Source organism: Engystomops pustulosus, chromosome 7 (genome assembly GCF_040894005.1).
Source record: "Engystomops pustulosus chromosome 7, aEngPut4.maternal, whole genome shotgun sequence".
NCBI lineage: Eukaryota > Metazoa > Chordata > Amphibia > Anura > Leptodactylidae > Engystomops > Engystomops pustulosus.
Window position 1 is genome coordinate 19,497,581 of NC_092417.1, and position 27,532 is coordinate 19,525,112.

Genomic DNA, 27,532 nt, shown 5'->3' on the forward strand with positions numbered 1-27,532 from the left:
ATAAAAGTAAGACAATCATTAGAAAATCTGAGCTCTAAATATGATAGATGGATTTGTCGAAGCTTAACGCCTTACCGACATGTAACGTAATACTACGTCACATGCCAGGTGCGGGTGCATGGAGAGGGCTCACAGGCTTACCAGTACCGATGTGCGGGTGTTTTCCCGCTGATCGCCGCTGATGAAGCTGCCGGGGGCCTCAAAAAGATGGTGGCGCCCATGCTTTCCGAGGATTTTCTGTTACGCAGAAAATAAGCTATCACACAGCTCTGTACATGGAAAAATAAAAAAGTTATAGATTTTGATTGTGGGGAGTGAAAAATAAAAACGCAAAAACGAAAAAGGGCTGCAGCGTTAAGGGGTTAAGGCATGGATGGAGAAATGGATAATGAAGTTTAAAGTAGACAAAGAACAGCAGGGATGGACACCCTAAAACTTAGCCTTTAACCCCGTTATGACTTTTAAAAAAATCTCCAAGCACCAGAAGCTTGATGTTGTAGTACTACATGGGTTGGCAAGTCCCCTCGGCCTGGGCAGTCCTATTACAACTGGCATCAGGAAGGGGTTCACAATACATACAAAAAATTGCCTTGTGACAATAATCAAACCGATATTCACCATATATGTGATGCAATGAGACAAAAAGACAATTATTCATATAAGCACAAATAACAGGTGAGGTGGACACCCTATCACCACCCTTATCTTCTTGTCTTGTTGCATCACATATCTGATGAGCATTTGTTTAATTATTACCACAAGGCAATTTTTATTATTAATCATTAAAGGCTAAGTTTTAGGGTGTCATTGCTAGCTGTGGTACATGGCACTCATCAACTTCATTGATCTCTCACGAGCACTAAACCACCCACCTAGTGTCCCAAAAGCCTTTTTGGTAGTTCCTTTGTGCCCATTATTAAAAAAAAACTTTATCCTTACCTATGTTTTGAGTTCCCCACGCCTGCGGCGTGAAGACGGCATGCTTCACCTTGGCTTCACTGCACACGTGCTGTGGGTAATGCGCTTGTGAAATGAAGCCAGGATGTACTACGCTAGTATCATTGAGTTACTACATAGGAGCAGGGAGCATTAGAGTTGCATCTGATGGGCCTCATCAGACCCATGTGTAGGTAAGGTAGGTACTAGCCGAAGGGTGATTTGGGACACTCAACCACCGTTCCATAAAGATTGGTGGTTTAGTGTCACAAATTACCCTGCCAGGTCATCCTTAATATAGACAAAAGTAAGGTAATGCAACCGTGGGGCACATTTCTTGCGGTTCTTGCGCCAGTTTTCTGACAGACTTTGCATGTTCTTTCTAGTATAAACTGCCTGCACAGATATTTAAGAATTGTCTGCACCACTATTGTGTCCCACACGACCCTCTTGTGGCGCAGTTGCGCTAGTCTCTATAGGACACAAATTAGGGGGCATACTGGCGCTCAGTCCGACCGTGCGCCAGATTTAACATGCAAAGTCTGTTCTGCGCCCTTTGTTAAAGGTGCACCACAAAAAAGTTGTTGAACTCTGTCGGGCCAGTGCGGAGAAGCGACAGATTCATGATTTCTGGCGCACGATCTTAGGGAATGTGTCGCACGCAGCATTATACATGGAAATAGCACTTTCAGTGAAGTTTTCTACATTCTTAGTAAATGTGCCCCTGGATATTAAATCGTAAAATACTGGATAAAGCTGCAGCAAAAGATTTGAGTTTACCTTCCAAGCACCCGGTGATCTTCTGCCACACCCATTCTTACAATGACAGACCTCCAGGACCTTCCAATAATTACTACAACAAGACCAACTCATGTTAGTGCCTGTGCCTTGTCCTATAGTTCAGACTGAAAATATCATTTTTGAATGAAAACTTAATCAGATTTCAGCTTTTTTATTAAAAATGATTGACATCCATAGATCAGATCTAAGTCCTTTTTGTGACTTTTTAACACATCAACACTTGTTTTCATTTCAATCCTCTCATTGCAAATGGAAAAAAAAAGCCTTCTAAAATATCTTAATTTATATGACTTGTTAGATACATAGATATCCAACCCTTTCGCAATGGCACTTTGGGGACACATAATAAATGTTCTTAACAGGTTATATGGATTACCCAGTATGTTTCTTGGTGATAGCCATTTCTCAGGCTATGCGATGCAGCCCCCATGTTGATGACCTGTTTGGGCCCTACACAACACACTGGGGTACATTGAAGAGCAGTGCAGTGTGTACTATGTGCAGTGTCCTGTGTAGTGTTCAGGGGGCGCCAGGTTCAGGATTAGTGTGCACCACTTTTTTTTGGTGCACCTTTAACATGGGGCCTGCGACACAATTTTGTCAGACTTGGCATGATAAATGTGGTGCAAGGTCCGACTGAGCACCTGAACGCCCCCTTCAGTAGAGAAATAGTATGTGAAGAATAGTGCAGCCACGACACAAAAGGGTTGCTTGCACCAGAAATGTATCTCAAACACTTCTTAATTACATGTCCAAGCAGTTTGCACATAAAAGAACGTGAAAAATCAAACAGAAAACTGGCGCAGGAGCTTTAGTAAATCTGGGCCAATTTGTGTATCCAGACACAAAATGCCCTATGCTCTTAGTGTTACAGTAGCTGTGGGCTTGATGTCTCAGCTTCTATGGCCACGTCTGCATAAATGGTAACTACAAAGACACCTTATTCTGGCTACATTTTACTGTTCTAGACCAACCACAGACCTATTCCCATTATCAGTAGCGGTCCAAATGTTTGTCCCCCACCAAATGCATGAAAACATGTGACATCTGGTCTCCACAATATTTAGCAGGTTTAGGTCTGCAATGTCTCCCATTGAAGTGAATTGTCGTAGACACTGTGCAGAGTAATCTCCTTCTGGCTTCATCCTGACCCCAACAGCTGGAGATGTCATCCATGAAACAATCCCTGATAACCTCATTAACATAAAGCATTGGCTAATGACCCAGTTGTACTAAAAAGTCTAGAGTCTTTTAGTTATACGAATTATGACTATTGAGTATTGAAAACAATATCACAATATGAAATTTGTTTTTATTTAAAACAATTCTTTTAACAAATTTGTTTTGGCACTGGAACCTGTCAGGGTAATTAGGGGCACTAAACCACCAATGGTCCTTATGAACCAGTGGTTCAGTGCCCCAAATCGTCTGTTATGAGGTTCCTATGTGGGCACAAAAAATAAAAACTTGGTCACTTATCGGAGTAGTTTATAATGGCGCCATGAAGTCGGGTCTTATGCTGGCTTCACACAGCATCGAGAGAAGAGGTGCATGGCGGGCACAGTTATCGTTGGGAGTCCAATGTGCCTCACTGGACTTGCATCTAGGTAAGTATTAATGTTTTTTTTTTGCATTGGAACCACATAGATACATGATACAGGCTGATTTGGGACCCAAAAGCAAAGGTCCATATGGACCTGTAGTTGGTTTAGGGTCTCAAATTGGAATAATAGGTCTTCTTTAAGAATTGGCATTTGGCAGCAGTAACTTCTTTAGACATCCTTTCACTTCCTTGTTCCTTATGCTGTAGATGATGGGATTCACCATCGGAGTTACTACAGTATATAAGATGGACACTGCCCTATCTTTCTCGGGTGAATAGCTATTTCGAGGACGCATATACATAAAGGAAATGGCACCATAGTAGAGGCAGACCACTGCAAGGTGGGAGCCACAGGTCGAAAAAGCCTTGTGTCTTCCTTTGGTTGAGCGGATCTTCAAGACTGTGGAGATGATTTGGACATAGGACAACAATGTCAGTGCAAATGCCAGGAGAGCAACTAGTCCACCAGAGACATATACTGCTATTTCATTCAATAAAGTGTCTCTACAAGATAATCGGAAAAGTGGGGGCATCTCACAAAAATAATGATCAACATGTTTGGACCTACAGAATGGCAAATGAAAAGTGAAGAATGCATGAGAAGCCGAGTTTATAAAAATGGCCACCCAAGTTCCAATAGCCAATTGAATACAGATCCGGGTATTCATAATAGTGCTATAGCGTAAAGGGTTGCAAATGGCCACATACCTATCATAGGCCATAATTGACAAAATAACACACTCTGTTCCACCTAAAGACAAATGGAAATACATTTGCGTTGCACATCCCAAGAAGGAGATACTCTTGTCCTCAGCTAACGTGTCAATAAGAAGTTTAGGTACAATGGTGGAGGAGAAACAAAGGTCAATAAATGAGAGGTTACTAAGGAAAAAGTACATGGGGGTCTGAAGGCGAGTGTCAATCCTCACCACAATAATGATGAGAATATTCCCTCCTACAGTGATGAGGTACATAAACAAGAAAATGATGAAGTATAGAGGCTGCAGGAAAGGGTTGTTGGAGAGTCCAATGAGAATAAATCTGAATGGAGCAGTTTTGTTCATGTTTTCTATATCATTTATCGCCATGGTGCTGTAGGAGATAAAAATAAAGACTAAGCCTTCTGGAGATACAACATATAAAAATACACAATTATCACTAAGGTCAAAAAACGTTGGTAAAATTTTATGTACATTGGTTGACCCATAAAAGACCTGTTTTAGTTGTAGAATCAATAAATTACACAAGAATGAAACTAAAGATATAGATTTGACTTCCCAAAACAAAATTGGGTACCAAATGTCTATACCTGGTCTGGAAGTAGGACAAGCATGTAAGGGTTAGAGACAGAGCAAAAGGTCAGGCCTGGCAGCAGAGGAGCGCAAACAGGAACAGGTCCGGGGTCACAACAGGAGGACAATACACAGGAATACAGCAAGGGAGCAAGATTTCTTTAGCACGGAGATCCACCAGGGAATGCTGGGATTATTTCCCGGATTATCTAAATCCGGGAAATGGACAGCACCAATCAGCGGTGTGCTGGCCCATTCAATCTATGAGTGCCAGTGTGCGCCCTAGGAGACGGTGAGGCGCTTGATGGGAAGCCAGGATGGGAGCAGGAGCATGGAGAGGTGAGTGATGCCGGGGGGAGCGGGCGCCACAGACAGGGGCACGGGTATGCCTGCGACCCAGGAGGTGGATTGCAGGACCACCCGTGACACTGTGATCTTGCTTTACATACTCTTACACTGTTTCAGCCTCTCCCCTACTTCCTCAGCACTTGTGCTGTGTTCACGAGGTGCTGATAAAGTCACAAACAATGAAGAATTCAGGTTTTTGCTAGAAAGGAATTGATTCATGTGGGCCCTTAGTTTAATATATGTTACTTTACCATTTTGGACAATTTTTGGTAATTGAGTATTTATTGGGTTTTCACATTTACTACCTTAATATTGCAGTTGTGAGAAAAATGTATAAAACATTGATAATAATCATAATAAATATTTTATTTGTATACATAAATGTCATAATAATTATTAGGTCCTCACCCCAGTAATATCAACTTTGAAAAATAGTTGACCCAGACAATGAACTGGCAGAGCTAGGATATTAAAATTTTATTACAATTTAGTATTGAATACTTTTTTAATGTAGGTTTTTTTTCCCTTTAGTTTTCTCTAGGCCCATAATAATTTCTACTGATGAGTATTCTTGTTGTTATAATTATTTGAATATAGTTTTTAACAATAGAGTCAGGTTTTTATTCTTTCAATAGTCCCAGCCACAGAGCTCCCTACAATGTCTAACACTCTGCTCAGCTAACAATCCTGCCATAGTGTCCACTTGAGTCCCCTAGAGTCCTTACACATTTTTTTGAGCTCACAAAACTCACCAGTTGTGGGGTAAATGGAGAGGAATATGTACAGGTCTTTTAGGTTTCCATTCAGACTATAAGACACCCTAGAAGAATTAGAGCAGAGTGTGGAGGAGAAAAAGTGTGTCTCATTGGCAGAAAAAAATTACATGAATTTGTTGAATAAATAAAAGCAAAATAAAAAATAAATATCAGAATCATTAGACATCATAAAGTGAGGCTCCGTTAACTTTTTGTATTTTTTTGCTATTCTTGTATTTCTTTACTGAAATATCCATGTTTGAGCTTTCCACCATTTGAATTTTGTAGTTTGAATTGTTCTCAGTTGTATAATGAGCTACATCATGGGGCTCCTCCTTGGTGGGCCTGATGAAGACCTCTGCTGAAGTATCTGTTGCTGACTGTACAGTAGAATGATGCAGGAAGCTCCTATAGATTGGAGCAAATAAACTCTACAATGCTCACCCTTAAATAATATCATATTCAAGGTCTGATTGATCCCAGAAGAAGAAGGTCTCAGAAATAGTCTCTACACAATTACGTGGTTCCAAGCGATAAAATCCCCAAGCTATACATTATTGATTAATATCCTTGGCAAAAACATTATTGGGATGTACCATATACTTGTTCTATGGCAGTATTAAAAAAAATTAATGATGAATGTCATCTGCCCATTGCAAATCATTTTAAAAAGAAGCCCGAAAAGTATAGACCAATTTTGTTACCTGTAGTTCTAGAAAATAAAATCCTAAATTTCACCCTTTCAAGACCTATGATGAAAATGCACGTCACGGGTTGGCCGCGGGTGCATGGGTAAGACTTTCCATAGCCGGTAAGTCTTTGCTGCATATCGCAGCAAATAATTACCGGTAACACCTGCTAGCACCGATCGTGGGTGCTAACCCACATATTGCCGCCGGCAAAGCTGCATGGGTGCCGCCAACTTGCCGAGGATTGTCGCTCCCCGTGACGTTATCGGGGAGCGGCGATCCATCACTATGAAAACCTCGGGTCTTCCAAAGACCCAAGGCTGTGTGGTTTTAACCCTTTCATTATAATGTGCTATCAGTAGTATGGCAGCATATGATAGGATCAATCGGACAACCTAGGGTTAAAGTAATCTAGGGAGTCTGAAAAAAGTTAAAAAAGTTAAAAAAAAAATTATAATAAAAAAACCTAAAAATTAAAATCACCCCCCTTTCCGTAGAACTGATATAAATATAAGTAAACAGTTAAAATCATAAGCACATTAGGTATTGCCGCATCCGAAAAAGCCTGATCTATCAAAATATAATAACTTTTTTTCACTTCATTTAGATACGTAACAGAAAATAGCACCTAAAGTCGAAAATGGCACTTTTTGCCATTTTGAAAAATATAAAAAATTCAATAAAAAGAGATCAAAAGGTTGCACTGTCCTAAAAATGGTAGCATTTAAAAAAAACAGAAGTCTCAAAAAATGACACCACCCACAGCTCTGTACACTAAAGTATGAAAAAGTTATTAGCACCAGAAGATGGCAAAATTAAAAAAAAATTTCTACACAAGTTTTTAATTTTTGTAAATGTATGAAAACATTATGAAACCTATAGAAATTTGGTATCCCCGTGATCGCACCAAGTTATAGATTTTTGATTGTGGGGAGTGAAAAATGGAAATGAAAAAACAAAAAAGGGCCAGGTCCATGACCCCTTAACGACTTGTCCTTTTTTATAAAGAGCTCTGTGATGACTTATTTTCTGCGTAAAAAATTGCACTTCATAGTGACGGTATTTAATATTCCATGTCATGTACTGGGAAGCGGGAAGAAAATTCCAAATGCAGTGAAAATGGTGAAAAAACGCATTTGCAATGTTTTCTTAAGGGCTTGGATTTTACAGCTTTCACTGTACGCCCTAAATGACATGTCTACTTTATTATTTGGGTCAGTATGATCATGTGGATACCAAATTTGTATAGGTTTTATAGTGTTTTCATACATTTAAAAAAATTAAAACCTCCTGTACAAATTTTTTTTTTTTATTTTGCCATCTTCTGGCGCTAATAACTTTTTCATACTTTGGTGTACGGAGCTGTAGGCAGTGTAATTTTTTGCGAATTTTGATGGTGTTTTCATTGCTATAATTTTTGGGACTTTGTGGCCTTTTCATCACTTTTTATAAAATTTTTAATATTTTTCAAAATGGAAAAAATGCCATTTTAGACGGGGTTTGACACATTGGAAAATGATATTTTGATAGATCGGGCATTTTCTGACGCGGCGATACCTAATGTTCTTATTATTTTTACTGTTTATTTATATTTATATCAGTTCTAGGGAAAGGGGGGTGATTTGAATTTTTAGGTTTTTTTTATTATATATTTTTTTTAAATTTTTTTTTATTTTTACTTTTATTATTTTTCAGACTCCCTAGGGTACTTTAATGCTAGGTTGTCTGATCGATCCTACCATATACTGCCATACTGCAGTATGGTACTAAATGTGGATTTTACTCCCCACTCATTACAATGTGCAATTAGCACATTGTAATAAATGGGTTAAAACGAAGTAGCCCCGGGTATTCAGAACACCCGAGGCTACCATGGCGACGGATCGCCACTCCCCATGACGTCATCGGGGAATAACGATCCGCGGCAAGATGCCGTCACCCATGCGCCGCCATCTTTTCGATGGAGGTGAAAACACTAGCGATCGGTGCTAGCACCGATCGCGGGTGTTACCGGTAAGCCTTTGCTGCAATATGCAGCAAAGACTTACCGGCTATGGAGAGGGCTCGGCCCGCGAGCCCTCTCAATGCACCGGGACCCGGCAGGAAGGGGTTAAAGGGTTAAAATATGAATTCCTAATTCCTACAATTTCTATAAAAGGTATTTGATTTTAAAATTAAAAGTAATTTTTTGTTGACATTTTGTATCAGTTTTTTTAAAATAAAGACCCAGATCTCCCTCTTAGTGTTTGTATTATATTTATTCTGTGTTACTTATATATCAGTGTGAGAAAAAAATAAACAATGCTCTACTATATTCTTTAATCTCTTTTAGGTAGATACTAGAAAAAGAGACCCAGCAGGCCTTTAGATCTAATACCACCATGTGCCGTATATAGTTTCTGCACAGAGCTGCTCCTTACCTACCAAACATCTTGTGCGATTCTTTGTAAGTACATAGAAGTACAAAGAAACTAAACGAAACATTACTAAATTGATCTAGGACTCTTTGACAGATCTGGTTCCCTTCATTCTACTCCGAGAGCCACTGCTGCTTTATTTTCCTATGTCCATTTGACTACTCTAAACCAGGACGCTAAAGGTGGTCCCACTTGTCCCACACATTTTGTTGTAATTCCATCCACAGAAAACTATTAAGAATCACCATTTATTAAAATAAAACATGGCAAACCTTAGCTCTCCTTAGTAAAACATGTTTTGAGTACAGAATGTGACTGTTTTATTTGTTTTTTTCCTCGCTACTATTTCTAAACACATGTACGGAAATATCTACTCTTGCCTTTGGTTAAAGGGGTTTTCCAGGAATTCAGGGAAACCTTGTGAGGTGCAGAGATGGGGTGCCAAAAAAGTATGTTGATTTGACTCCTTCTTTTCACATGGCTCCAGTGTTTCCTCACTTTGGCACCTCCTCCCACCGACTGCGGCCAGTGAGTGTCCTCCTTGGACTAGGAGATATCACTTTCTAACTAACGTCCCATTGTCCATGAAGGCTAGTTATTCTCGATTTAAAGACTCCAATTGCTAACGAATCCAATACGATGGTTAGTCATCTTGTGCCATCCATGTCTAGATATAAGAAAAGGTATGGAAGGAAGTTTCAAAATTGAAGAAATACTGTAATGTTAATGTATATTCACGTTTTGCAAATATATTTTTGCACTTATTTGTATTGCTTAACTACTTAATATAAAGATTTTTTTTCCGAAATTATGTGTCCTAGTATTTAGGCATGCATTCTTTGCTACGAAGTACTTACTTTTAATTTGCTGATACCTTTTGTGCTGTGTACCATTGTTTGTGTGTATAATTACATGTCACGCCTTCACATTTTAATGGCCTGATTGATGCTGTCCTGGATTAGGGAACAGCATTCTTTATAGTACAATATGCTTATGTCACTTCCGGTTGTGCCCACATCATGGTTTCCGGTCCCGCACATCCATGCGTATGCACGTGTCACTTCGAGGCCATCTTGGCATAGGGGGATGAGTTCAGCAATTACCGGGGCACAGTTCATAACAGGTAGACACAGCTTTACCCTCACTTACACCTGAGGAAGTCATTGTAACATGACAATATGTGCAGGGTCTGCATCTACCCGTCTTGGGGTTGTTTTGCATGTGTTCTTTTTTTTTTTTGTATAAAAAAAATCGATAAAATAAGTTTGATCCAAAGTGCATCTTTACCTAAAGCCGGAGTATTGTCATGGAAAAGAAGTTGGTGTGACATTTGATACAAGATTTCTCTGAGATCTTGATCAAGGTTCTGAGTGTTCTGAGTGTTTAAGAAAAAAGGTTGCCTTTTGCTAATAAAGTAATAATGACAGGCAATATGCCACCCCCAGTTCCGCCAACAAGTGAAGACAGCTGTTGACGTCACACTGCTATCTGCAAGTCTTGCACATGAAGACTGTCCTTTTGAAGCCAGCTAAAAACCATAGCGGCTGCGCAACAACAGTCTTCCTGCGCATGCAAAACTTGCAGACACCCGGGTGACATCACCGGCTGTCTGCAGTCTGGGGCAGGGCTAGGTGGTGAATAATGTGTGGTTGTGGTGTGAATATATTGGAAGATGGTGGAGCCAAGAGGCGCTGTGATGGTTGATGTGCTTTAAGGACAGGTTCTGTTCCTCAGTTCTGTTGCATAGAAAATGTGGTGCCAATACTTTAAAAAGTATCAAAAAACGATCCCAGAAACTACAGACCTGTGAGTTTAACATTGGTTGTTGGTAAAATATTTGAGGAATTTGTTAGAGATGCTATCCTGGAATTATTAGCATCAGCATGGGTTTATGAAGGATCGGTCCTGTTAGACTAGTCTGATCGGCTTCTATGAGGAGGTAAGTCCTAAACTGGACCTAGGGGGAGGCTGTGGATTTTGTATATCTAGACTTTTTGAAGGCATTTGATACAGTTTCACATAAAAAAGTTGGTATATAAAATGAGGCTTCTGGGACTAGGGTAAATCTGTGTATTTGGGTTAGCAAATGGCTAAATGATAGAAAACAGAGGGTCTTCATTAATGGCGCATTGTCAGATTGGGTGGAACTTACAAGTGAGGTGCCACTTGTACAGTATTGGAACCCTTTTCTTTTTAACACCTTACCGACATGTGATGTATCAGTTTGTCACACATTGGCTGCCGGTGTATGAAGAGGGCTTGTGGGCTAAGCCCCCTCCATACAAGGGAAGTGTTTGCTGCATATTGCAGAAAATACCCCACCAGTAACACACGCTATTTGTGCAATCTAGCCAAAAAGCTGGCGGCCGACGCCATCTTGGCTTATATTATCGCTCCCCGTGATCTGAGGCTGTATAGTTTCTGATCATTTCTTACAATTTTCCAGTGGCACATTGTAATACATGATTACTAAAATCTGCATATACTGCCATACTGTAGTATTTACTGTTTTACTCCTACAAGGTCATGTGAAAATGAGAATAAACGGGGCAGCAAGGGAACTGCCACCTGATGCCCCTATCTTTGGCTCTGTTGTACCTATAAACATGCAGCTGGTATCATATTAAGCAACTATGTCTTAAAAGTGTAGTTGGAAATGTGAGCTGAAGATAAAGATTCAGTTTCCGCATTTTGTTTTTAACTGCACATATCTCTGGTTCTGTTAGCCCCAGAACCACAATACTGCTTATTCCCAATCCATGTTTTACTAGATCATTTCACCTGATATCTTTACTAGAGATGAGCGAACATGCTCGTCCGAGCTTGATGCTCGGTCGAGCATTAGGGTACTCGAAACTGCTCGTTGCTCGGACGAATACTTCGCCCGCCGCTTTTGGCGGCCAGAAACAGAGCCAATCACAAGCCAGGAGACTCTGCACTCCACCCAGCATGACGTGGTACCCTTACACGTCGATAGCAGTGGTTGGCTGGCCAGATCAGGTGACCCTGGGATAGACTAGCCGCTGCCCGCGCTGCTCGGATCATTCTGTGTCTGGATGCCGCTAGGGAGAGAGCTGCTGCTGGTCAGGGAAAGCGTTAGGGTGTTCTATTAGCTTACTGTTAGGCAGCAGTGATTCTCAAAGAACCCAACAGCCCTTCTTAGGGCTACAATAACGTTCTACTTTTTTTATTTTAATTTGCATCTAGTACCATTTTGTGAGGAATTAGCAGGGGGACTTGCTACCGTTGTGTTTAGCTCTTAGTGGCACACATATCCATAGCAAAGACCGAAGTGGGAAAATTTAGTAGGGGTTGGATTTCAATTAGGCACTAACTCAGTGTCATCTCATCTGGCATAGTAGTGTGCTTTGATACTTGGCTAGAAAATAGCCATAGGAGAATACAAAGAGCTTACTTACGCCTACAGTAGCGTTCTATATATTTGATTTCTGGTTGATCTGCTGGTGGCTGTACTTTCTGCAGTGCATGTACTAGCCAATTCTGAGCAATTTGTAGTGAGACTTGCGACCGCTGTGTTCTGCGCTTAGTGACGCACATATCCATAGCAAAGACCGAAGTGGGAAAATTTAGTAGGGGTTGGATTTCAATTAGGCACTAACTCAGTGTCATCTCATCTGGCATAGTAGTGTGCTTTGATACTTGGCTAGAAAATAGCCATAGGAGAATACAAAGAGCTTACTTACGCCTACAGTAGCGTTCTATATATTTGATTTCTGGTTGATCTGCTGGTGGCTGTACTTTCTGCAGTGCATGTACTAGCCAATTCTGAGCAATTTGTAGTGAGACTTGCGACCGCTGTGTTCTGCGCTTAGTGACGCACATATCCATAGCAAAGACCGAAGTGGGAAAATTTAGTAGGGGTTGGATTTCAATTAGGCACTAACTCAGTGTCATCTCATCTGGCATAGTAGTGTGCTTTGATACTTGGCTAGAAAATAGCCATAGGAGAATACAAAGAGCTTACTTACGCCTACAGTAGCGTTCTATATATTTGATTTCTGGTTGATCTGCTGGTGGCTGTACTTTCTGCAGTGCATGTACTAGCCAATTCTGAGCAATTTGTAGTGAGACTTGCGACTGCTGTGTTCTGCGCTTAGTGACGCACATATCCATAGCAAAGACCGAAGTGGGAAAATTTAGTAGGGGTTGGATTTCAATTAGGCACAAACTCAGTGTCATCTCATCTGGCATAGTAGTGTGCTTTGATACTTGGCTAGAAAATAGCCATAGCAATAGGATAGCATTGTTTGGTTTTAAAAACTCAAAAAAAAACAAAAAACACAAAAAAAAACAAAAAACACAAAAAAAAACAAAAAACACAAAAAAAACCCAAAAAATGTTAAAAAAAAAAAAAGTTATAACTCTCATTTTAAAAATGTTTAACCCGAGGGCTAGGGGTAGCCCTCATGGCGGCGGCCGCCCCTCGGTATTCGGTCCCCAGCCGCCACTACTTTTCCCGATGTGCCGTCCCAGCCCTGCACCAGCACGTGTCAGACAACATCATCCGTGCCCTGACCAACGCCGTTTCTGACAAGGTCCACCTGACCACGGACACGTGGACGAGTGCTGCCGGGCAGGGCCACTATATATCGCTGACGGCACATTGGGTTAACTTGGTGGAGGCTGGGACCGAGTCTGACCCTGGGGCTGCTCATATACTGCCGACGCCGAGGATTGCGGGGCCTACCTCGGTCCAGGTGTTTCAGGCCTACTATGCCTCCTCCTCCTCCCACCCCTCCTCCACCTCCTCCTCCGAACTACCATCCGTGGGCACGGCGCCATCAGTCGGTAGCTCTAGGCACAGCAGCAGTGCCGTCGCTAAGCGACAGCAGGCGGTGCTCAAACTGCTGAGCCTAGGCGACAAAAGGCACACCGCCCAAGAGCTATTACAGGGCATCACGGCGCAGACTGATCTGTGGCTGGCACCGCTGAACCTCAAGCCGGGAATGGTTGTGTGTGACAACGGCCGTAACCTGGTGGCGGCTCTGCAACTCGGCAGACTGACACATGTGCCATGCCTGGCCCATGTGTTAAATCTGATAGTTCAGCGTTTCCTCAAGACATACCCCAATCTGTCTGATTTGCTCACGAAGGTGCGCCGCATCTGTGCGCATTTCAGGAAGTCCAGCCCAGATGCTGCCACTCTCAGGGCAGCGCAGCGCCGCCTCCAACTGCCCGCTCACCGACTGTTGTGCGACGTGCCCACGAGGTGTAATTCAACACTGACCGTGTTATCCAGAGTTTACCAGCAGCGCAGAGCGATTGTAGACTGCCAGATGTCAACTTCCACCAGAACTGGTAGTCAGGTCAGTCAGCTTCCTCAAGTCTACAATGAGGAGTGGACGTGGATGTCTGATATCTGTCAGGTGCTGAGTAACTTTGAGGAGTCAACACAGATGGTCAGTGGCGATGCCGCCATCATCAGCCTCACCATCCCGCTGCTTGGCCTGTTGAAAAACTCTCTGGTCAGCATGAAGTCGGAAGCTTTGCGCTCGTCACAAGAGACAGGGGAAGAATATTCCCTTGTTGATAGCCAAAGCACCCTCAGGTCTGTTTCTCAGCGCATATCGGAGGAGGTGGAGGTGGAGGAGGATGAGGAGGAAGAGGAGGAGAATGTTGGCGAGACACAAGAGGGGACCATTGTTGAGTCCTTCACTGTTCAGCGTGTATGGGCAGAAGAAGAGGAGTTGGAGGAGTTGGAGGAGGAGGAAATGGGCAGTCAGGCCAGTGAGGGGAGTGAATTCTTACGCGTTGGTACTCTGGCGCATATGGCAGATTTCATGCTAGGCTGCCTATCCCGTGACCCTCGCGTTCAAAGAATTTATTCCAGCACCGATTACTGGGTGTTCACTCTCCTGGACCCACGGTACAAGCAAAATCTTCCCACTCTCATCCCTGCAGAGGAAAGGAGTGTGAGAATGCATGAATACCAGCAGGCCCTGGTGCACAAGCTGAAACAGTATTTCCCTTCTGACAGCGCTAGCGGCAGAGTGCGTAGTTCTGCGGGACAAGTAGCGAGGGAGAGTAGGCGAGCAGGCAGCTTGTCCAGCACTGGCAAGGGTACGCTTTACAAGGCTTTTGCCAGCTTTATGTCACCCCAGCAAGACACTGTCACCTGTCCCCAGTCTCGGCAGAGTAGGGCTGATCTTTACAGAAAGATGGTGAGGGAGTACGTAGCTGACCATACCATCGTCCTAAATGATCACACAGCTCCCTACAACTACTGGGTTTCAAAGCTGGACATGTGGCACGAACTGGCGCTGTACGCCTTGGAGGTTCTTGCCTGCCCTGCCGCTAGCGTCTTGTCCGAGCGGGTTTTCAGTGCAGCTGGTGGCATCATCACCGATAAGCGTACACGCCTGTCGACTGACAGCGCTGACAGGCTGACGCTTATTAAAATGAATAAAGGCTGGATTTCTCAGAATTTCCAATCTCCACCAGGTGAAGGAAGCTCAACCTGAATAATTGATCCACTCCTCCTCCTCCTCATTTTCCTCCTTCTCCTCCTCTTTGTACAGTAAAGCAGAGGAAAATGGCTATTTTTTGACAGGGCCCACTGGCTCTTGCTATAGTACTTCATGCATTTAATTTTTCTGGAGGGCCACCTACCCGGTCCTCTGTTTGAAACAATTTTTGTGAGTGCCACATACAGGCACTCAATCTATTCCATTTTTCTGGAGGGCCACCTACCCGGTCCTCTGTTTTAAAAAATTTTTGGGACTGCCACATACAGGCACTCAATCTATTCCATTTTACTGGAGGGCCACCTACCTGCTCCTCTGGTATGAAAAATGTTTGGGACTGCCACATACAGGCACTCAATCTATTCCATTTTACTGGAGGGCCATCTACCTGCTCCTCTGGTTTGAAAAATGTTTGGGACTGCCACATACAGGCACTCAATCTATTCCATTTTACTGCAGGGCCACCTACCTGCTCCTCTGGTTTGAAACATTTTTGGGACTGCCACATACAGGCACTCAATCTATTCCATTTTACTGGAGGGCCACCTACCTTCTCCTCTGGTTTAAAAAATGTTTGGGACTGCCACATACAGGCACTCAATCTATTCCATTTTACTGGAGGGCCACCTACCGGCTCCTCTGGTTTGAAAAATTTTTGGGACTGCCACATACAGGCACTCAATCTATTCCATTTTACTGCAGGGCCACCTACCTGCTCCTCTGGTTTGAAACATTTTTGGGACTGCCACATACAGGCACTCAATCTATTCCATTTTACTGGAGGGCCACCTACCTGCTCCTCTGGTTTGAAAAATGTTTGGGACTGCCACATACAGGCACTATCCAAATTAAATTGTCTCCATAGCAGCCTCCACACGTTGTCTCCATTGCTACCTCCAAAAGTCGTCCATATAGCTGCCTCCATACATCGTCCCTTTATCAAACGAGGTGTGTCAGGCAGAAATTTGGGTTGTTTTCATGGATTCCACATCAAAGTTGTTAACTTTGTCGCCACCCTGCTGTGTTATCCACAAAATATACTGGCAAACTTTTACCATTTAGGGATATTATTTCAGCGCTTCTTGCGCATCTGTTTACATTCCCCTCACCCGGCATATCCTAAACTTATAAGAACGCTACTACACTTGATCTTATACAAAAGGTTCTTAGAAGTGCTGTTTGGGGAGTAGCCTAGAGACAGGGGCTTGGATTGGCGAAAGCTCGCCTGGCAGCGGAGCGCCAGCTCCATGCGCATCATGCGCTTCTTGCGCATCTGTTTACATTCCCCTCACCCGCCATATCCCAAACTTATAAGAACGCTACTACACTTAACTTGGTGCAGGCTGGGACCGAGTCTGACCCTGGGGCTGGTCATATACTGCCGACGCAGAGAATTGCGGGGCCTACCTCGGTCCAGGTCTCAAAGGCCTACTATACCTCCTCCCACCCCTCCTCCACCTCCTCCTCCTCCGAATTACCATCCGTGGGCATGGCGCCATCAGTCGTTAGCTCTAGGCACAGCAGCAGTGCCGTCGCTAAGCGACAGCAGGCGGTGCTGAAACTGCTGAGCCTAGGCGATAAAAGGCACACCGCCCAAGAGCTATTACAGGGCATTCCACATCAAAGTTGTTAACTTTGTCGCCACCCTGCTGTGTAATCCACAAAATATACTTGCAAACTTTTACCATTTAGGGATATTATTTCAGCGCTTCTTGCGCATCTGTTTACATTCCCCTCACCCGCCATATCCTAAACTTATAAGAACGCTACTACACTTGATCTTATACAAAAGGTTCTTAGAAGTGCTGTTTGGGGAGTAGCCTAGAGACAGGGGCTTGGATTGGCGAAAGCTCGCCTGGCTGCAGAGCGCCAGCTCCATCCCAAGATCCAACTAACATAGTTGCAGCACCTTTAATCTACTACTAGTTCACTGCCTCCATAATAATAATAATAATAATCTTTATTTATATAGCGTCATCATATTCTGTAGCGCTTTACAAATCATAGGAAACAAATACAAATGTAATGTAACAGAGCACAACATTTGTATGGAACAACAGGAGTGAGGTCCCTGCTCGCCAGAGCTTACGGTTTATGAAGATGATGGGGTAACACGAGGTAAAAGAATATTTAATGGTCAAGCCATTCTTCTTAGGGAATAGAAAAAAATATAATAAATGGAATTGCTGTCGCTTGAACCACTCAGCCGTCATCTTATATACCAGGTCCAGGGTGAATGGGACTGCAGAGAAGTCTGGTGCCTGTTGGTTGCTGGATAACAGATGGGAGGACGACACAGGACGGGTTAGTAGAAGAGTTAAAACTTCATGCAGTTAATGAGTGTTATAGGCTTGCCTAAAGAAATGGGTTTTAAGAGCACGTTTGAAACTTTGGAGGTTAGGTATTAGTCTGATAGTCCGGGGCAGAGCATTCCATAGAATTGGTGCAGCTCTAGAGAAGTCTTGGAGACGCGAGTGGGAGGTCCGCACTAGGGTAGAGGTTAATCTAAGATCACTGGCGGATCTAAGAGCACGGGTTGGGCGATAGACTGAGATAAGAGAGGAGAGGTAGGGGGGTGCAGCATTATACAGAGCTTTATGGATGAGGGTTATTATTATTTTAAACTGTATTCGAAAGGAGACTGGCAGCCAGTGCAGCGACTGGCATGAACTGTAAGCATACATGGTCCCCTTATCAAACGAGCTGTGTCAGGCAGAATTTTGGGTTGTTTTCATGGCTTCCATGTTAACTTTGTCGCCACCCTGCTGTGTAATCCACAAAATATACTGGCAAACTTTTATCATGTACCGATATTATTTGAGCGCTTCTTGCTCACCTCCTTTGGTTCCTCTCTGACACCCATTGGTTTGAAGCCTGAGTCCAATTAGGGTATGTCGCCATGCCACTCTCTAGCCTGCTGCCGCTGCCTCTGCATGCCGTCCCCTATAGTGTCAGGGTCAATTATTGGATGTTTTAGATGCTATCTAGCTTCATTCTGTCACTCTGTCATGGCCATGCTGTTGCCCATAATTTTGGCATAATGGTGCGATTAGGCAGCCTCAGAGGCATCCATGCATGCTGCCCCTGCTGTTTCCTGTCCATTTCCGTGGTGTTTCCATCCTTTTCTGAGGTTCCCAGGTGTTTGGCCAAGCTTCCCTGTGCAGAGCCTTGGTCCCCTTGAAAAATGCTCGAGTCTCCCATTGACTTCAATGGGGTTCGTTATTCGAGACGAGCACTCGAGCATCGGGAAAAGTTCGTCTCGAATAACGAGTACCCGAGCATTTTAGTGTTCGCTCATCTCTAATCTTTACCATTGTTATTTCTGACATAGAGGGAACTAAAAAGGGCATCTGGAAAGTTTAGATAACATGGGCCATGGAGTTGATGAAGCTTGAGGCACCATGACAAAGTAACCAAGTCGATGCAACTAATAATGTTGTCATAGTGGAGTGGTCTACAGATGGCAGATATATCTGCCAGGATTGACCACTGTTTGGACCTTATGGCTACTTATGGCTATTCTCTGGACTTCTTCTTGTGACTTTTTGCATTCACTTGGACTATTTTAATGACCTACTATGCCCTGGGTGGCATCTAGATATCTACTTCAGGACTTCCCACAGTAGAGAGTTAAATTAGAATATAGGGTATAAAGACTAACAGCAGTGTTTGCTTTGGAATGTTTTAAATCAAAATTTACAAAATTATGCATTATATGGAAATTTGTGAAGAATTTTTGTTACATATTTTGAAATTGATGTGACTAAAATCTGCAATTCTCTATTTTGCTAACACTGTTTACTTGTATAACATGTTATTTTTGCAGCATTATGGTGAGCACCAACCCTCTCCAAAATGGTAATATGCAGAGCGCTGGTACATTAGTGTTGATTTAAATGCTGTCTCCATATATTCATACCTCATAGGGTTCAAATACTCTAATGGTCTAAAAAATTAAAAATAGTTTTTAAAATGTGAAAAAATATAGGATAAACACAAAAATTCAAATCACCCCTCGTTCCCTAGAACAGAAACAAGCAAAAATAAACATGGTAGGAAGCCCCACATCTCAAAATGCCCAATCTATCCAAATTTTAAAAAATGATTAGTCCCGGGGGCGAATTCCTTTATAGAAAAACATGTTCAAAGGTCCGGATAAACAATTTACTCGATTTTACCACACATAAAAAAGAAGATTGTACATTCCCAAAAATGGCAGTCCCCAAAAACATGCAGTGCATCCCACAAAAAAGTGGCACCTTACACATCTCCATATACCAAAGTATAAAAAAATCAATAGCTTCAGAATATTGTGAAACAAAGAAATATTTTTGGGTACAGGATTAAATTTGGGTATCTCCGTGGCACAAAGAATAAAAGAAATGTGTCATTTGGAGCTTCCGTAATCCCAAGTAGACTTAATAGGAGGGTCTTTCCTTGACTGGAGCTTTGTCTTGTGGAGGTGGAATCAAGGAAACCCTGTTTTCTTGAAAGATGAAAGTCTACGAATTGCGTTCTCTATCCAACTGAGATGTCATAAAAGGGATAGTTGCTGCAAGAGGTGGCATACAGTAACTGTAAAACATGGTTAAAGGGCTAGATATTTTGGGGGAATCTTTTTCCAATGTTGCCTTATAAATTATATATCAGTAATAGGGTGTGAAGCTAATGAACTTCTTGATGGTTCCAGTAAAGTCCTTATTTCTTACACTGTAAATGATGGGGTTCAACATTGGAGTCACAACTGTATAAAGGATGGAGACCACTCGATCCCGATTTGGGGAGTAAAGTGAACGTGGTCGTAAATACATGAACATAATGGTTCCATAGTAGAGGGAGACAACTGCAAGGTGGGACCCACATGTTGAGAAAGCTTTTTTTCTTCCTGTCATGGAGTTCATACTTAGTATGGTGGAAATTATGTGAACATAGGACAATAACGTCAATACAAAAGAGCAAAGTGCAATAAGTCCACCAGAGATGTATACAGCGATTTCGTTAAGCCAAGTATCTTTACATGAAAGCCGGAAGAGTGGTGGCATCTCACAGAAATAGTGGTTTATTTGGTTGGATTTGCAATAAGGCAACTGGAAGGTGAAGGCTGCGTGGACCACAGAGTTCACAAAGCTTACAGTCCATGATCCTGCAGCCAAAGATAGGCAAAGCTTCTTGTCTATGATAGTGTTATACTGCAGAGGCTTACATATAGCAATGTATCGATCATAGGCCATGACAGCCAATATTAGACATTCTGCAGCTCCTAATGCCAAATGGAAATACATTTGAGTTGCGCATCCCAAAAAAGAGATTTCCCTATTATGTGAAATTGTATTTGAAAGGATTTTTGGGACAATGGTGCTGGAGAAGCAAATATCAATACATGCAAGGTTACTGAGAAAGAAGTACATAGGAGTCTGGAGACTGCTATGAAGTCTCACCATAATGATCAGTAGAAGGTTTCCAGACAATGTGGTCGTGTACATCAGAAGGAACAGCAGAAAGAATATCAACTGCAATCCAGGAGTGTTAGAAAGACCTAAAAGGGTGAAAGTCTTCACCAACGTTTGGTTCACATTGTCCATGATGTTTCCTATATATTACGTAAATGATACTGTAAAAGTGACTTACCAAACATGGCAGACCAAATGTTTTTCACTCATAGGGCAACAAACAACATAATTTAGATTGTATGGGGATAAAGGGATTGTCTTATTAAGAAATAGCGCGTCCTCCTGCTTTACAATGGAAAGGTAAGAGGAGTTTCCAGAGTAGATGTCACTGTCCTTGATCTACTCACCACAGGTAGTGTGGTGGACTCCATTCATTCAGTTAAATGGCAGATATATGACTGTATAACACTACATTTCACTAGGCAAGTACTCACTAGTCTCTCTGTTAGCTGGGGTGCAGTGAACTGGCGGAGCTGGGAGAGTAGCTATTGACTTAAATTAGAGGCCTACTTGATAATATATTAAAAGACAACTTGGTAAAATAAATATTGGGTAAAGGGCAATCCAATCAATCCATTATTAGAATAGAATGCCTTGATACATCTGCCTTGGGTATAATGAGGCTTCAGAGCTACCAGGCTGAGGATGGTTGCATGTTGTGGGGTCTGGTTGCTTTTCTTGAACACACATACTATCACACACTCTCATTATTAATGGTTGGGGTAGAGGACTTCACAAGGTAGACATTCCACAAATGCTCAAAAAATGTAATCCATCATACTATTTGGGTTGCAAATATTTACCAAGTAGTCAGAATGCATCTATTTTTAAGGGTTAGTTATTCTTGTATCTAGAATTGTTCTTATTGTCCATTTGTTCGTGGACAATATATTTGCTTCAGTAACCCAGGCACAAGGTTTCACAGCCAACATAAAAATATCAGCGATGCACCTAAATATGACTTGAGACATGAGATACATATATTTATGCAGTATCCCCATGTGTCTTGTTAATTTATGATCTAGAAGTCTACAAGCAATGTACTTCAATGATTGGTCTGAGTGTTGGATTCTCCCACTACAATTTCAAGATCTTAAATCCTTTTAAAACATTCATCTTCATTATAAAATGTTTAATATTTTCTGTCTTGATAACAATTTACTTTAAGACAACAGTATAGTAAATGCTCTTAAATGTTAATTTTATTGCAAACAAGGCTTAAAGTTAATAATTGAACCATAAAGGTTCTACAAAGTCTTTGAAAGCTTAAAGGAACCAGGGACACTTACTCATAAATTCAGGCACCGTGACCGGTATTCTTCTTATATTTGTTAGAAATGGCCTCCTTCCTTAAAATTGCTAATTTTGCTAGTCCCTCTGTGATCTGACTTTACAAATATATAAATCACTGAAAGTGGAGATATTGCTAGGGAAGATTTTAAAATATAACTTTTAATATATACTAATAAAATAGGACTCCCAATTGCAGACAAACAAACATGAAACAAGTGTGAATCTCAGTTCAGGCATGCAGGGTGGGTGCTGTAAGGTTACATGCACGCAGTAATTTGCGATTCAAGCCCCCCTCTCTAGTTGTTACTAAAACTCTTCTTAACAACTCTTTGTTAAAACTCTCATTTATGTGTTAGGATTGTAGAAACCAATGCAACAATTAGAGTGGGGACAGACAGCAGAAAACAAGCTGCCCTGCCCACTCCAGACAATAACACTGAGAGTAATCACTTTATGTTTGTATGTCTGTAATCACAGTCCTGCTTCTTAATATTTTATGTGAGTGAAATAAAACATATGTTTTAGAACCTAATTAGAATACCTCTACCTGCAGTGAAATATACTCTAGTATTAACCTAGTTTTTCAGCACAAAAAATAAGACATTACAGAGTACAAACAGTCATATGGAACAATATAAGTGAGAGTCCTGCTCACAAGAGTTTAGTCTATGAGGGAACTGATGAATTTACAAGTTTGCCCAAATACAAAGAATCGAGAGGTCGGTCATTTTTATTGTATCAACTGTAGAGAAATAATCTAAAATCCAGAAAATCACATTGTATAATTTCTTTTTTTTTTAAACAAATTTTTTATTGAGTTTAAACAAAAATATTACATACGTCTGAGCATGGTTCCTATATAGGAGCCATACCCCGAATTCTTACATCATAACGGGTAAGATAAGGGTGAGGGTAGGATGGGGAAGAACATTGGGCAGGTTACAAAATAGGAAAGGTTATAAACATAACTTTTAAATTTAGTCATAGCTGGTATCAAGTTATTATGGATGCTTAGTCAGATTGTGCATATTATTCATTAATCCATTGGTGCATACTGTTATCTTATCATAAATTACACAGTTGTCAAATAACACATTTATCACATTGAGCAGGTACTATCTGTAGGTGTTTATGTTGACCCCTTATAGCAGGGGCCTCAAACTCGCGGCCCGCGGGCCAACTGCGGCCCGCGGGACAATATTTTGCGGCCCCCACCTGGTCGCGCTGCATGGAGAGGGCTCACGGGCTGAGCCCTCTCCATAGCCGGTAAGTCTTTTCTGCATATTGCAGCAAAGGCTTACCGGTAACACCCGCGATCGGTGCTAGCACAAAGCTGCCGGCAGCCTCAAAAAGATAGCGGCGCATGGGCGCCGCCATCTTACCTGGGATCGCCGCTCCCCGTGACGTCATCGGGGGGCGGAGATCCGTCTCCATGGTAGCCTCAGGTCTTCCGAAGACCCGAGGCTATTTCGTTTTAACCCCTTCATTACAATGTGCTGATAGCACATTGTAATGAATGAGGAGGAAAATCTCCATATACTGCCATACTGTAGTATGGCAGTATATGATAGGATCGATCAGACAACCTAGGGTTAAAGTACCCTAGGGAGTCTGAAAAATAGTATAAATAAAAATAAAAAAAAGTTTAAAAAATAATAATAAAAAAACCTAAAATTTCAAATCACCCCCCTTTCCCTAGAACTGACATAAATATAAATAAACAGTAAAAATCATAAACATATCAGGTATCGACGCGTCCGAAAATGCCCGATCTATCAAAATATGATGACGGTTTTTAAGTGCGTTTAACCCCGTTACGGAAAATAGCGCCCAAATTCGAAAATGGCACTTTTTTGCCATTTTGAAAAATGTAAAAAAATATATAAAAAGTGATCAAAAGGTTGTACAGTCCTAAAAATGATATCATTGAACATATTATCAAATTTCGCAAAAAATGACAGCACCCACAGCTCCGTACACCAAAGTTTGAAAAAGTTATTAGCGCCAGAATTTGGCAAAATAAAAAAAAATATTTTTGTACAGTAGGTTTTAATTTTTGTAAATGTATGAAAACATTATAAAACCTATACAAATTTGGTATCCCCTTAATCGTACCGACCCAAAAAATAAAGTAGACATGTCATTTGGGGCGCTCAGTGAAAGACGTAATATCCGAGCCCACAAGAAAATGGCGCAAATGCATTTTCATTGCATTTGGAATTTTTTTCCCGCTTCCGAGTACATGGCATGGAATATTTAATACCATCACTATGAAGTGCAATTTGTTACGCAGAAAACAATCCATCACACAGCTCTTTACGTGTAAAAATAAAAAAGTTATAGTTTTTTGAAGGTGGGGAGTGAAAAATGGACATGAAAAAACAGGAAAGGGCCCGTAACCGGTTAATCCCCTTCCCTCCGGTACTTGAAGAAGATGAAGTCGCCGCTCTGAATGCACTTGGTGCAGGTCAGAGCGGCGACTTCATCTTCTTCGATGGGAGGGACACGGGGAGGCAAGTACCGGGTGGGGGGGGGGGGGGGGAATGGAGTGTCCCTGACTGGGCTCAGTGCGGTAGGAGCTTGGGACCCCTCGGTACACAGGACGCGTTCATAGAGAAAACACGTCTCCCAGCTTGGGGCTTTCCTTGCACTGGGAGACGCCGTGACATTTGAATCTGAATAATGATATTTTGTAAGCGCATTTTGTGTGGAAAACTTGCCTTACCCAGAATCTACCTCCAACGGCCCCCAGGTAAATTGAGTTTGAGACCCCTGCCTTATAGTCAAGCCACTTATCCCACCTCTTGGCAAAAGCTGTTTGTGAGCCTGTCCTCTTATAGATAAGTTGTTCCAAGATGCAGTTATATTGGATCTCATTAATTATTGCTGGGAGAGCCGGTACCTCCACTGTTTTCCATAATCTAGCTAAGCTGATTCTAGCTACAGTAAGAATTTGAAATACTATAGCTCTTTCATGTTTATGTAGTGCTTCTAGTCCCAGAGAGAGTAACGCTACATGGGCCCCCCAAGGAGGTGAGTATTCTAAGACCATTGTTATTAAGAGAAGAATCTCCTTCCAGTAGGGAGTCAATACCTTACACGACCACCATGTGTGTAACATAGTACCAGTCTCTAAACTGCCCCTCCAACATTTAGCCGACGTGGATGGGAAAATTTTGGACAATCTGTACGGTGTGTAATACCATCTGTAAAGCAACTTCCTTGAAACTTCTAGATGGTTTATGCAATGCGAGGATTTATGGCTAATTTGCATTGCGATGTTCCATTGCTCACTAGAAAATGTGCTATTTAGTTCTTCTTCCCACTTTGTTTGACATGGGAGTTTGTTCAGTTTCCCTTCAGCTAGAAGCGCAGAGTATTCGTTAGAAATTCCCTTGGAATTATTGGGAGAAATAAAATGCTTAGTATACTTAGAGACCTCCTTTTGGCTAGTTGGTTTATAATTTTGTAAAAAGTGGCGTATTTGCAAATACTTATAAAAGTCCTCCTTGGGTAAATTAAACTCCTTTGTCAAGTCATCAAAGGACTTTAAGACATTTTCCCTAAAGAATTGCTTAATTTCACTTATCCCATTTACTATCCAATTTGCATAATTGGTGTTAGGAATTATTGCATCCATTACTGACATAGGCATTTCGCTTAGTTTCAATGGAACTAAATTGGGTCTAGACAATACGTGTTTCCAAACTGTAAGTGCTGCAGCCATAGGTGGGGTTACATACGAGGTTAGTTTGTATGTAAATCTTGACGCCCATAAAAGAGAGTGTAATGACGAAACCCCTGCTATATTCTGTTCTATATCTACCCATAATTTATCTGAGTCTCCATGCCACCACACTTGTAACTGGTCTGCTACAACTGCTTCATAATATTTCTCCACATTCGGGCACCCCAACTCTCCTTCATTCATAGGTGGGTATAAAATCGGCATCTTAATTCTAGCTTTTTGCCCCTTCCACATAAATGACGTTAGTAGCGCTTGGAGTCTTCGAAGATAGTATTTAGGTACACAGATTGGCACATTCCTAAAACAATAAAGTATTTTGGGGAGTATCATCATCTTTATGGTTGAGACTCTCACTACCCACGATATAGGTAACTTAGAAAATGATTGAAGTTCCTTTGTTAGCGAAGGGATCAATGGAGTATAGTTGGCTGAGAACATATTGTGTATGGGATATGTTAGTTTAATACCCAGATACGAGACCTCCCCCCCTGCCCATTGAAACGGGTAGGCTTCCTTAATGCTTTCCTTCACTGAAGGAGGAATTCCCATGTCTAATATAAGCGATTTAGTCGGGTTGATTTTATAATAACTAATTTTGCTGAATTGCGTTACGATATTCAGAACCCCCTTGAGTGACCGTTCGGGGTCAGTGATGCAAAATACCACGTCATAAGCGAAAAGGCCGATTTTGTGATCTCTATCACCCACCTGTATGCCCCTTATCTCCGACGAGTGTTTAATAGCTTGAGCAAACGGCTCCATTACCAAAGCAAATATCATCGGGGACAAGGGACACCCCTGCCTTGTACCATTAGTAATCACAAATGGCTGCGACAGAATCCCGGAGGAGTACACTCTGGCTGATGGTTGGGAGTACAAAGCCATTATCGCTCTATGGAATGGACCTATTATTCCAAATTTATTAAGTGTCTGGCCTAGATAACCCCAATGTACCCTGTCAAACGCCTTCTCCGCATCCACCGTGAGGAGCAGAGAAGGCGTCCGACGGGTCTCAACTAGTGAGATCAAATCAATAAGTCTTCTTGTGCCATCCACCGTCTGTCTTCCCCTTATAAAGCCTACTTGGTCCTTTGCCACAACCCGTGGGAGCATATCCGCAAGTCTACCAGCCATTACCGTCGCATATAACTTAAGATCAGTGTTTAATAGGGAAATGGGCTGAAAATTAGGGGAGTCAGGGGGTTTCCCTGGTTTTGGCAGGGTTATTACTAACGCCTGAAGCATTTCATTGGGGATAATGCCTTTTGTAAAGGGAAGTGTCTATTCATGTACATAGGTATTTGTGTATATATATGTATATATATATGTATAAAATGTCTCTCTGTCATATTCCATTCCCCTGGGAAAGAACACAGCTGCTTTCTTACTCAGGATGTGGTGAGGGCAATCTCACATATCTGTATCCTTGGACAGCAGGGTGTCAACCCCCTTTTATTATGGGAATGTCACTCAAACTCTCCAGGGACAGTTATCTAGAGATGCTTCACACCTCTATGCCAGTATGGGAATCCAGGACCTCTGTTATTCCTACCTGAGGGGGTCTGGATGGGTGACTAAATACACATCCTGTATTGGAAATACAGAATAGGAAGGGTTATACATCCGTTGTCCACCATCTTGGGGGAAGGGACAGAGGAGAGACTTATAAGGGGATGATAGTGGAGGACAGGAGAAGAAATCTTCCATGGAAACCA

At 41.9% G+C, this 27,532-nt stretch overlaps 2 protein-coding genes across 2 annotated transcripts; both read right to left on the bottom strand.

The window, feature by feature from the left end:
• Positions 1-3,270: 3,270 nt before the first annotated feature.
• LOC140068680 (olfactory receptor-like protein OLF3) lies at positions 3,271-4,426 on the bottom strand. The gene has a single exon (XM_072114064.1). It carries the CDS (start codon positions 4,402-4,404, stop codon positions 3,478-3,480), a length of 927 nt encoding a protein of 308 aa, XP_071970165.1. The 5' UTR covers positions 4,405-4,426; the 3' UTR covers positions 3,271-3,477.
• A 15,546-nt stretch (positions 4,427-19,972) lies between these two features.
• LOC140070068 (olfactory receptor 5AR1-like) lies at positions 19,973-20,908 on the bottom strand. Its single transcript, XM_072116399.1, has one exon. The coding sequence runs from the start codon at positions 20,906-20,908 to the stop codon at positions 19,973-19,975; it is 936 nt and encodes a 311-aa protein (XP_071972500.1).
• Between the last annotated feature and the right edge of the window lie 6,624 nt (positions 20,909-27,532).